This window comes from Sinocyclocheilus grahami, unplaced genomic scaffold, assembly GCF_001515645.1.
Source record: "Sinocyclocheilus grahami isolate Dianchi unplaced genomic scaffold, SAMN03320097.WGS_v1.1 scaffold328.1, whole genome shotgun sequence".
In the NCBI taxonomy this organism is placed as follows: Eukaryota; Metazoa; Chordata; class Actinopteri; order Cypriniformes; family Cyprinidae; genus Sinocyclocheilus; species Sinocyclocheilus grahami.
The window spans coordinates 338,698-351,713 of NW_015505507.1; the positions used below are offsets into that span (position 1 = coordinate 338,698).

Consider the following 13,016-nt stretch of genomic DNA (forward strand, 5'->3'; position numbering starts at 1 on the left):
GCTTAATGTGTTTATGCTGGCTTAGCCCATAAACCTTGTTTCTGTTCAGTGGAGTGTTTCAAATGTACCTCTCTCTCTCTTCCTTTCTCTGTCTATGCGTCTCTCACCCCATCTCTCAGTCATCTTTTAAGCATTGTTTGCTCAACTCTCTGATGAATACTACAATTGTTTCTTTATCTTTAGTATAAACACCAAAGCGTGCACACTCCCAAGAGTTAGCAAAACATGAATATTAATCACCATGATTCCTTGATTTGAACCGTCTTCCTCAGAATCAAAAATCACATTGAGTGCAGCCGCGCTGAACCTGCCTCTAAAGAAGGAAGTAAAGTTCTAGGCCTACAGAAAGTTACTCATCTTGTTATAGTACCATAGGATGAGACAAAACTGTATGTGTGTAACAATTCTCTGTGTAATTCCATTTTGGATCACCTTTGGATAATGTTTTTTCCCCTCCTCTCTGTTTTTACTATATAGCTACCTGCAAGGCTGTGAATTAATGAAATATAATGTTTACAAATATGACTTTTTCCTTTGACCAACCAACCATACTTAAACCTCCTGTAGAGCCTTTAAGTACTATATTGCCAATCAAATTGGTTTGTTTTAGCACTAACCATCTAATCCCAGTAACACTGCCACCCTCTTCAAACTCCTTATATGAATTAAAATGTCACGCAAGCAAATCATTACAGCTTAATGGTTCAAATACAGCTCACTATTACTGCCATAATAAGTCGTTTGAGGTGACAGGTGAAACTAGAAAATAAAATAAATGAGAATGGCATGATGGAATTATCCAGTGTGGACATGTACCATTAAAATGTATGACGCACCAGGAGATGTCTGCTGCTGCACAATTACACATTAGGAGCACTGTCATATTTAGTGCAAAATTTAAACAATTTATAACCACTCAGCATTCTCAGATTTGGGCTATAGAACAACCGTAAAGATCCACTAGGCCTAGTTACCTGATTTATAGTAGAGATGCAAGGTTATTTTCCACAAACAGTTAATGGTGTGATTAGTAAGAGCTAATGTTAGCTGGTTGATATTGCCAATGAGGTATAGCGACTAAAATTCAATACCTCGCTCCACTGTTGCTGCTTTTAGTTCCACTACCTCCGACAAATGACAAACAACTGTTAGTTTGTGACTACTGACTAATTGTGACGTATTTCCTGCTGAAACGGAATATTGAATAGATGGTTGGGTTTTATTTTAGCGCTCCTACTCACCATCTCTTGCTTGCAGCAAGCTAACGGTTGGACGGGAAGTGGTTAAGGATATTCTAATGTCATCAGAGAAGAATCCAGAGCAGAAGAAAATTTTCAGATTTTAATTAAAGATTACCAAGACAAACATTTTTTTTGTGGATTAATTTGCCGGGATTAACTGTTCAAGACTTGCAATGTGCGCTAACAAAGTAAATAGTGTAAATTTTGACAACGGAGAGTAGTATGAGAGGTGCAAGGAGTTTGTAGGTAATTATCAGGTCCGTTTTGCACTTCGGTTGCATTGAAATATTTTAACTTTTGCAGTTACAACGTATGCAGCTGCCTGACCTGATGTGATGTATTTTAATCAAAACTATGAGCATTGGATGAGCATTAGGCCTACCAATGTTTTTCAGCTGAAACCTTATTATTTATAAAACACTATTTCTCTTAAAAGGGCGATTATGTATAATTATGTCTGATATATATATATATATATATATGAATATTCATTTGAGTTTAAATTATTTTAGAATCTTACTCGGATAATTGGACTTATACAGGCTACCAGATGTCCAATTCTTGAATGAATCGTTCTTTTGAGCCGATTCTCAGGGAGTAGCCTTACCGTGATTTACAAATATTATGAAATATCTGACAACGCTACCGATTAAAATCAAGCATTCCAGAGAGCTGTGTATATACGTATATTTAAAAGACACTGCATGTGCATTCTTAACAGAAACATAAGGAGCACCTGTCACATATAACACTAAATTATTTCCAAATACATTGTGTATTGTAATGTAGTTCAATACAGCACTCCATACTATTTTGTAATCCTTCAAACACTAATTTCTTGATCACATATAGGCTATATTGCTATTTTAAATGTCTGGCTATGTTCAGGTATTGTAAGATTTGAGTTTTTCTACATTACCTCCATCTAACAGTAGCTAAGCCTTGACATTAAAAACAAAACCACTTTGTGCTTTCGCTTTCTTGGTAGAATGTAAAAGAGAAAATGTGTTAAAATCATCATTAAAGGCGTCATTCTGGACGATGGACACAATGTGACATTCTGTCTGCGTAAATATGGTTTAATAAATGAATTAACTCCATAAATAATGGCTGTAATGACATTTTAGGGGACAATAAGTCTGAGCATTGTCAGGAAATAGTTGATGTATGAGTTTCATGCCTCAGCAGTTCCTCAAAATGAATCAGCACAGGAAGATAGCTAGGGCCTTGCAACTAGCCCATTTCCCAGAATTATCTACTTGTTGTCAATTTGCACAGTGGAATTACACATGCAAATTGCACTGCCTGCACAAACACCACTTGGAGATGATAAAAACAAATTAACAAAGGCTATAGAAGAAGGATTTATTTCACTGGCTCACCCAGGTCAACCAATACATGTATTTGACGATTGTGTGTACCCAATTTTGGTGTAATTATATCTGCAAATTATTCTTTGTAATCTTATTTTTTTTTCCTTCAACCTTCTTCTTAAACTCATAATTAGCTTCCCTCGCTTCTCCCTCAAAAACAATTCAGCTGGCTGCCCTTTCAGGCTAACAGTGAATAATCTCATCGGGGTGTCATCCTTCTTTTCCTCCTCCCTCGTGTTGCGGCGTTAGCCGTTATTTTTAACGGCTTGTTCACTGTACACATGGAGGCTAAAAGTCAAGGGTCATTAAATACGAGAGCACACCATCGGGCCAAATGCACAGGAAAACAGGCACATAGCCAGTCCAGAAGTCAAGCTATACATAATCGCCTCTTAACATGGTTTCTCATATTCGGAGCTAAATGAGGAATCCCTGGACCTCCATGTTGGCTAGTATTAGATATCTCATTTACTTTGCACACACTCAGCTAATCTGCTCTAATGAATTCTGCCACCCCAAGCCAGATCCAGATGACTTAAAATTATTACTCTTTCCTCAGACATGCGCTTGCTCATTTGAGGTTCAACTTGGCTGGCTTGGCAAAAAAAAACAGCCTGTCACAGTAAGATACTAATAATTAAGGCTTTGAGATGATTAGTTTATCTCACCACACTTACCACCTCTTTTCCGCTTTAAACAAAAATAATAAGGGTTTCCAAGTTTTAAACAGCAAACTCTAAATAAATAATCAGTGACATAAATAATGATCTGGAGCCCAAACTGAACAAAAGTGCCAGTGTATAGTGAAAAAAAATGTGTTGTAATAAACAAAATTAAGAATAATCATAATAATTTTGTCAGTAGTAACTCAGTGATATATTACACCACCAAATTACCTTTAAAAGTTCTAGTTGCTTCTGACATTGAGTTGTCACATATATAATTAAATTGGTATTAACTGTGGGGCGGGTGGTATCAGTTATGGATATGGGCTGTGTAGAGTGACGTTTAATATATCTTGCTGACTTAAGCCCTATCATGTCATATATACTTAAAGTTCTTGATGTTGGATGAAATTGATGTGTTTAAGGACATAGTAACCAACAAACACAACATATACTTAACCCTATAAAGCCTACAGTATCATATCAGATACACGAATGTCTTAGGCCTCAAAATGATCAAAATGATCAAAACGTTGGTGAAAAAACTGTTACACACAATCTACATGACTTCTGACATCTGAATAATAGTTTATACTGAATTAAAAGGCCTTTTAGTATAATTCTTGAAATGTTTACCCTTAGGTCGTGTTATGTGTGTCTTTTTTGCTATTAAATATTTATAAAGTAAACATAAGAATTACTTAGATATTGTTAGTAAAATTTCAAGATGAACATTTAATGGACTGAATCAACTAAGGTGTACTTAATTAATATCCATGCATCATTTTTTTTTAATTGTTGCATCGCACTAAGTATTTAAATATAATCAAGATATTATTGGGAGATGACAAGTAATATTTTTTTAGTGTTATTTTAGATGTCAAGCTTTACTGGGCTGAGGTTTTAAAAGGCTAAGAAGGCCAAAAATACTAAAAGAAAGTCAAGGTTAACATGCACTCATGCATTGCTCACTCACTACAGGTTACAGAGCACACATGTAGAGAGAAAGATAGAGAGAGTGTGGAAGGGACAAATGAGAGAGAGAGGGAGAGCAAATGAGAAAGAGCGAGAGAGATAAATTGCTGGGCACATTTAAAACTAGCGGCACCCCCGCTGGAGGCATAACAAGCAGAAATTATATTGATGAAAATTTCTGACATTATGACAATACAAATGAGCTTGTTGCCTCAGAATCTGTGCACACTAAATAAATCATTTAAGTAAATAGGTGGTTTTGCAATTAGGCACAAAGCCCACCCCTATTTAGCAACAAAACAGAAAACTGATGTTATTTGATATAAATAAGCAATTTAAGCATCAGTGTTTTTCGTCTGCCAATGCCACAGGCTAAACAAGATTAGCATGCTAATCATTTGAATGATAATGTGGTGATGCCCTCAGCTGTCTGCATAAATTGGGAGACATTGCTCATATAAGAGCATTCTTATCACTCTGGAAAACATGAGCAATTGTGTTTTACTTGGCCATTTGTAATATATATATATATATATATATATATATATATATATATTTCATAACTGAACTGGCATACAACTATGTTTGAATAAGTTTACTCATTCCTACATTAAAATGTGCTGCTACTGCATAAAAAAATATTTTTATTTGTTGTTATTTTTGGTTAAATTACCTTATTGAGGCCAGTAGATGCCATATTTATTTATTTTTCACAAATGAAAAAAGAGTGTGGCATACAGTTGTTAAGCTGTAACCAATTTATCACCAGAAACGACAAACCTTCCAAAGTTTTAGAGGGACAAATGTTTCACATACTTGATATAATGTATAGTCTTCATATTTAACTGATTTCTCAATTATAATTTGGCAAAAGACCATGGTTAAAAAGCACACTTATCCACCCACTATTTGTCGATTTAGATCAGGATTAAAATATAATAATAATAATAATAATTCAGTTTATGCATTCTTATACTTATTCTTATTCTTGTTATTCAGAGCTGGACAAATTGACGATTTAACAGAAATATTAGCCGGGAATTATTATTCTTAACACAGAACGGCAGCCTCCACTACTTTGTAAAGGGGAGGATCGCAATTCATAATGAGATCAAAGTGACCAATCAGCGTTTTTGTTACAGCTGTTACTCCTCCGCCGATCCAATAATGAAGCTCTATGTTCAAAATGCGGAAATACGGAAGGCAACGGTAAGCGTCATGCAGTTGTTGGTGTACTCGTCTGATATATTATGCTATTGTTAAATCACCCGTCGCATTTAATAATATATGTGCTTTAAACGTTTTGTGGCAGATAATAATGCGGACGTCTGCAAGAGTCTCGTTTTTGACGATTTGCCAGGTTTAATATGTACAGTGGACATCTACCGCCAGGTCTCAGTGAGGCTGACCTGAGCTCTGAGGATGATGATGCTGATGAAGGAGAAACAGCAGAAAACACACAAGGCGAGCAGCTATCACTTCAGTCAGACACAGAGTCACATTCAGCTTGTGTACAGGTTGAATGTAATAACACAAAAACTGGTTTGCACAATGATGCATTTGGGGATGATTGTCTTCCTGGAGTTTCCTTGGATAAGTGGCAAGTACGCGGATCTACTGTAGTTATGCACGTATGCAGTATTGTCAAGATCATGCAGTGATCAAATTATTTATTATTTGTCTAATTAGGCAGTAGACAGTTAAAATCACTACAGTATAAACCGAGCAAGTTGCATTTGGTTCATTCAGAATGTATTTTAATGTCATTATGCAAGTATCATTGTTTAAATGCATTGTTTTTGTTATTGTTGCAGAAGTTCAAAGAGCTCCAGCAAGCAAAAGTAGGAACCACAAACAAAGCGGAGATGGAAAAGGCGCCACAAGAAATGTCATTATAACAAGTTTTCTTCTCATTACTTACTAGTGCTTTTCTTCTGTTATTTCTACTGTTGTTAACCGTATCCTATTTATTCCTTTCAGTGCAAACATAATTCTTTATACAGCTGTGCTGATTTGTGTTTGAAAGGAATTTCTCATGCAATCAAATCACAACATGGGTGTCTAGTAGGATTTACTACAGTAGAACTAATGTGATCCACAGGCGACATTGCTTGTGGAGATGAATAACACAATTTAAAAATCTTTCTCATATGCGTAATGCTTGCACATGCCTTTTTTATGTGCAATATATTAACATATTTTGGTTTTTACACCTCAAACAGGTGGGACACAGAATTGTGACACTGAGCAGAAAAGGTATGATAGACAATTATGGTTTGCTCCAAGACAGTTAATGATGATTTCCATAATAGACCATTCCATCAAAACGTCACTACATTAGTCAGCCGGTCATGAAAAAGACTATGAGAGATGTTGTGTAAACAACAAGCCTAAATACAAGTTCTTAACACATGTGAATATGTACTGAATACTTCATATTAATAGCATGGCATTACACTCTTCTCACATTGTAGCCTGAATTGTATATGATGATTTTAAATTCAAATATACTTCTGAAATCATATATTTGTTCATTGACTGATGTAAGAAATATTGCATTTTGGCATATCTAAAGTAAATGCAATGTAATCTTTAATGTGCAATTGACAGAATTAGCTGGAAATCACGTAGCGTATGATGGGCACAGACTCCATTTTTTTTATCTTTAAACTTTGATTCTATCAAACATGTTTGGGTTTTTGAGCCAATTTTAGAGCACATATTGTTTTCATGATGTTATACATCTCCAAGCAACAAGGCGCATGTTTCTGCGTGAGTTTGTTGTGTTTGGAACCTCTTGAAAAGTCTGCTAGTGTGTGATCCATAGTTGTTTAGTGTATGAAGTTCAGTTTTTTTTCTAACCCTTTACGAAATTGGCAGCTGTGTGATGCTTAGTTTTTAAACTCTGTTCAGATCATTCCAGCCTTGAGGCAAAGGGAGGGAAAACAAATATAAAATGTCTCATCTTAGTACAAAATTCTTCATATTTAAAACCTGCCTATTTCACTGAACACCCATATATTCTCAAATACTGACTGGCTCCATAATCCACCAAAAAGGGATGTGTGCAGAAATAATTGAATCTCACAAAGTGTACATGCCTAGTCCTGGAATTAATAATAATAATAATAAACTGAAAGACTTGTCATCCTGTGTCTTTGCCCAGGGAGCCTGAAGAGAAGCGGGAGGAGCACTGGAAGGAGCTCACGCAGTATTTTGGCATCAATGATAGACTCAAGCTGCCTCCTTGTAGCAGACCTCCTCGCATGGTAACAATGATTTCCGCCATCTTCCTCTACCACTCTGTGGGTGTCCTAATTCCACTCAGATGCTGAAAGCGTTTTTATCCCACTGCCTCTCTGTTCTGTACCTACTGTATGTGTAACTCGTAATTGTTTCCTCTATCAAACGTGAAAGACCGAGTGAGGAGGCGTCTTTTCTTCTGCATGACACTGAGCATAACAGAATAGATCATATTATATTTAATGATGAGATTACCTTAATCTTGACATGAGGATGTAGCTGCACTGTCTGTTCTGGTTGGTGTTTAATATTTCTTATGAGGTGGATTTCTCCGTTGAAAGCCACAGCACAATGGAGTCGAGAGCTCTCTGTAATGCTGTAATTCAGTGATAGGGAGGGGAACGTTTGCAAATCATATACACTGGACAGCTTCTGTAACAAATATGACATTAAGATTTTTCCCACTCAGATGCTGAAAGGGCATCACATGTTGTAGAACAGCATAAACAATATAATAAACATTTGTCCTCTGTAAATAGACCTGTTTTTCATATTACCCACTCTTGAACCCTGCACATTGAAATTGTGATTCAGTATCAGCCTCCAGGAGTTTCACATTTTGTTAAAAAATGTTGCAGTAGCATTGGTTTTTTGTTTCATAGCACGTCCGTACAGACATAAACTTTACGCTAATGAGTGATTGCTCTGTTAGAGAAACTTTTGACTACTTGAAATCTTGAAAAACGTATCCAATCTGATGATATCTTTGATTAATGTGATAATTCTGGATATTGACGTGAGGGTAATAAGAGTTTTCCACTGTTTTTTTTTTCACAATAAAATGTTCAAATATTTCAAATGAAATGTGGAAAAATGTCAGTACCCTCACTTTGATTAATGTGATAATTCTGGATATTGACGTGAGGGTAATAAGAGTTTTCCACTGGTTTTTTTTCACAATAAAATGTTCAAATATTTCAAATGAAATGTGGAAAAATGTCAGTACCCTCGCATGTCAATATCCAAAATCCATAAATTCCAAAATCAAAACTAAAATCTTAATACTGGTTGGTTTGGTAACGAACCTACTGTCAACTGTACATGATTAAAACATTACTAATATTCAAACACGTGAACTGAAAATATGATTTAAAAAAGTTAAAATAGTTTTTTGTAGTTCATTTATTTTTACAAAAATAAATAAATAAATTAGAGAGCCCTTAAACAATTAAAAAGCGGTTATGTATTCTATATACGTATATATATAATTTATTTATTTATTTTTATTAGGGAAAAGTGCCATTTGTAGAGGTATCTGCCTTATGTCTTTGCATTAAATGCCTTTAGTGAGTGTATATGCTTGCATTGTGCTGACACATGAGCAGCGTTGCTTTACTTCCTATGTCTGCATAAAAACAAATCTGTAAACAGACAATTATTAAACAAAATTCACATTATCAACACTGAGCTATAGCTGTTGGCAGCAATAGATGTTTGTTCATGATGTCTGCATAGGTTTGTTTAGATATAGCACAGCTCAGTTTTCGTTTAAAGCAGTAAGTCTTTTTACAGTATATGAATTCAGTTTGTTCCTTGTGAGATGAGAGCAGGATACTTGAGAGAATGAGGAATGATTCAAGAAAGCTGACTTTGTACATTGGCTCATAATTTAATTTCGTCATGCAGGAATTTCCTGATTAAATTTCCTATAAATAAGTCTCTTTAAGTGCAAAGCTTTGTAAACAGAACTAATTCATTTGTAACTTCAAGCCAATTTTGCACTAATGCATATTACTTATCATTCTGCAGCATTAACTCAAAACAGTTTTTGCCATTATTTTAATTTGTAAATTGTCATGTAAGCAGAATGTTGGCAAATGTAATTTGTTTTAAGTAGGAAAACGCTGCTAATTCAATTGTCCATATCGTTTAAAGTTGAGCTCAAATAATTTTGCATTAGCAAGTTAAAATATTGGGTTATTGAGTTAAAATATTGTTTTTATTATATATATCCAGTTGTCCCTTTAAATTAGACAGCTGCCCCATTTTCCCTCACTTTCAAAGGCTATATCTATTTTGGATTAAACATTATTAAAGGGCTGAGCATATGCTGTGAAAATACATTTTAATAGAGTTGTGAGTGAGGCTGATTGGAACAGTCCCTCTGAAATGTTTACCTAAGCAGAATGAATATTATATGGCCATTTCTGAAATCACAGTATGGAATATACATCAGCTCAGGAATAAATTACATCAGGAGGTTATTTTTCAGTTTAGTTCCGTGTATGTATGTTTGGGTTTTCACTGCTTTTTGTTTTTTGTTTTTTTGACCATAAGAGCAACAGAAATGGTGAAATTTGTAGAATATGAGAATGCTGTGTCTTTGTTTTGGAATTTCTCTCATGAAGATCCATAATAGCAGACAGAGAGCTCTGCTTCACCAGTCCTGCTACTTTGATGGAAATATCTAATTAAAGACCAACATTTATGTTTGGTAACCTCCTGTGGCTAGACAGATTTTTTTGCCTAATATTTAATCAACCAACGATTTTCATTTATGAGAGGAAATCTACATATTTGTTGTAATGGCAATCATATTAAAAAGAATGCCTGGAGGAGTTTTTAAGTTACTCTTTGATTTTTTTTTCTTCTTCTCATCCTTCTCTTTCTATTTGAAAATCACTTTATTTTATTTCCCTCCTTCTCATCTTCAGTCAGGCCTGGAAAAGAGCATAGAGAGTGCCATCGCTGAAGGGGACTATGGGAAGGCGGAAGAACTGAGTGACAGACTTGCTACTCGAGAGGTATGTTGCCCAGATAAGCCATCTCGGGGGGCGCTTCAACTGTGACAAATTGAGCTAATGGGTCTGCGGCCATTTTGCCTGCAAAGACACAGAGGCTACAAACACGCACACACACACACACACACACGCACGCACGCACATACATCATTCGACTTGGCCAGAAAGTCTTGCAACCCTTTTACACTAAAGTTAATGGAAAGCCCTCCCCCAGTTTGAAGTAAGGCAGTGTCTATAGAACTTTCGGTTCTGCCTTTTAATGAAGGCTACAATGCTTTCAACCCGAGCGCTAAAACATTTTCAAGGTGCCAGTTTTACACCTTTGAAGTGAGCTCATACCTAAATACAGTGCCTGCAGTTTTAAAAAGACACATTTTAGGAGTGTACGTAGGATCAAGCGCTTCGAAGCTAATTTGGCAGAAAATGTAACATTCGCACAGCTGTAATTGCAGTTAAAAAGACATTCAACTTTTTTGAAGTTGGGGCAATCATAGCGGGCAATATTTTTAAGCCTCGCAACTTTGATTCAATGGAATCTGAAATGCATTCCACTAAATTCCGGCCTAAGCTTTGATTTCAGCATTACTGCATGGAATTGATGTTCACTGTCAACCTTAAACAGTTTAGTACAGAAAAGGATTGGGAATGTGCTTCCTGTTCACTTAGCTATGCATTTGGTGACTACTAAGTAAACCGAATATCATTTATATTTCTTTTGTCACTCCACCCTCAAATGGAGTGTTTTTTTTACTGTACGTTTACTATATTTTTTACTTTATTGTATTGTGTTGTTGGGATCTTTATAGCAAGTGTCAGTCTGCATACAAACAATGAACAAGCTTTATTTCATCATGCAGCTGCATTACGATATATTGCATAAAGCACTAATTAATCTTCTGTTATTAACTTTAAATTTAGGTTAACTAAATGGTTTGCACGACTCGTTCTCTAAATCCGTTTTGTGATGATAATTTTATTTTACGGTTTATTGCCGTACTACAGCTGAATCTATTCCTGTTTTTAAATGTGTTTTCAGTTTCTACAATAATTAATTTTCTATTAAGATTAATTTTATAGTTTTATTGTGGATAAAACAGTCTCAGGTCATGCTTCGATAAAGCTCTCCCATCCGTCTAATTGGGAGGAGCAGTGTTAATCATGTTAACCTCAAATATTAGTTTCCTACGTAATCAATTACAGCTTCTGTTTCTCTTGGTGTAAATGCGAGAATGACACCATTTACTCCACACTAATGAAATCCTATTGTGATGCTGTTGATTGTTGATCTGAATCAGTTCAAAGCAAGGTGATAATCATGCTCCTAACAAGCGTAGCGCCATGGGAACAAGCATTAAATAGCTCCGTAATTCCAACAACAGGCCCTTGGTTTAGGCAATTTTCTTTTGAGAGTCTTTACGCAGTAATCCATACAGATGCCACTTAAGCTTATCTCTGGAGTATCTTTGTGGTTTTATATTTTTCTTTCCCAGGTAGACAGAGACATAATAACAATTTCTTTGGAAACCATTCTCGGAGACATTTCATCAGTACATGGACTTCATTGTGATGCCACACGGCTGTATCAGCCCTAGCCTTTGTTCTTTTGTTTGGTTGAGAATGGCAGATTTAAGCATTCCTTCACAGAGAGTTTATCTAGACTTCAAAAGCAGGTAAAGAATTTCAGAGATGCCATCATGCTGTCTAAATGCTTGCAAATGACAGCACTGAAATGTTTAAGGTTAGTGCCTCTTATCAAATAACACTGCTATAGTAATTATAGCAGGCTGCGTTATTAGTTTGGCATGGCTTGCAGGTAAAAACACAAATGCAAACTCCATGGCTTTCGTCTTTGATTGACTTACCAGGACCATGTTGTCACAGAAAGCTTCTTACAGCATCAGTGGATTTGAGCAGACTTAGCAGTCTCGAATCTCTCGCTCAGCCAGACAGCTGAAATCTGCCTCTGACAGAACGCTGGCAGTCGCTGCGCAGTAATGCCACTGTTAGCTGCTTTATTTGTTCTCCTCTAAAGACTAAATTACAGTTTTAACCAGGTAATGTGCATTTGTCATCTGCTGGACATGTCCCTAATGCTCTATAGATTGATTCAGCGTCTCTCAGGGCGATGAGGGTATGAAAGATTTTCTGGGAACATGCCAAGATGAGATGATACTTGCATGTTCTATTTATCCAAAGTTTCTGGGTAACATCATTCTACGTTGTGCAATGATAGAACAGGATGCACATATGGAAGATCATTTCTGAAATTTGAAGGGTTACAGATTTAGGTGCATGAGTTGCAATATTTGTTTTTGTAGCCATACATTATGGCTGTATGTTTATGTGTCACTGTAGCTACCTATACACTATTATTTAAAAGTTTGGGGTCGGTAAGATTTTTTTAGTGTTTTTAAAAGAAGTTTCTTATGCTTGCCAAGTAGGGATGGGTACCGAAACTCTGTATTTAATCGGTCTCGGGGCTAAATTATGAAAGACCGGAGTATCGATAAGCTCTGACGTTAACGGTTCTGCTATCGGTACTGGAGAAATTAATAAAACACACATACATTTATTATTGCTATATATACATTATCTTAAACGGACAAACAAATTACACTTTGAGCTTCGGGTGCCTGTCCAAACGATCAAATACACACAAAAATATGCCCAAATGGCCGGCTTGGAGAGTATTTACTTAAACACAGTTTATGTCTTAAG

General features: G+C 35.8%; 1 protein-coding gene across 1 annotated transcript in view; it reads left to right on the forward strand.

The window, feature by feature from the left end:
* Positions 1–5,424: 5,424 nt before the first annotated feature.
* LOC107602495 (protein FAM204A) overlaps positions 5,425–13,016 on the forward strand; it is a 15,836-nt gene continuing 8,244 nt past the window's right edge. Inside the window, 7 exon segments of the mRNA XM_016295008.1 lie at positions 5,425–5,463; positions 5,567–5,858; positions 6,069–6,097; positions 6,099–6,142; positions 6,477–6,510; positions 7,421–7,523; positions 10,212–10,301. Of these exon segments, the coding sequence (XP_016150494.1) occupies positions 5,622–5,858; positions 6,069–6,097; positions 6,099–6,142; positions 6,477–6,510; positions 7,421–7,523; positions 10,212–10,301 (537 nt within the window). The 5' untranslated portion in view covers positions 5,425–5,463; positions 5,567–5,621.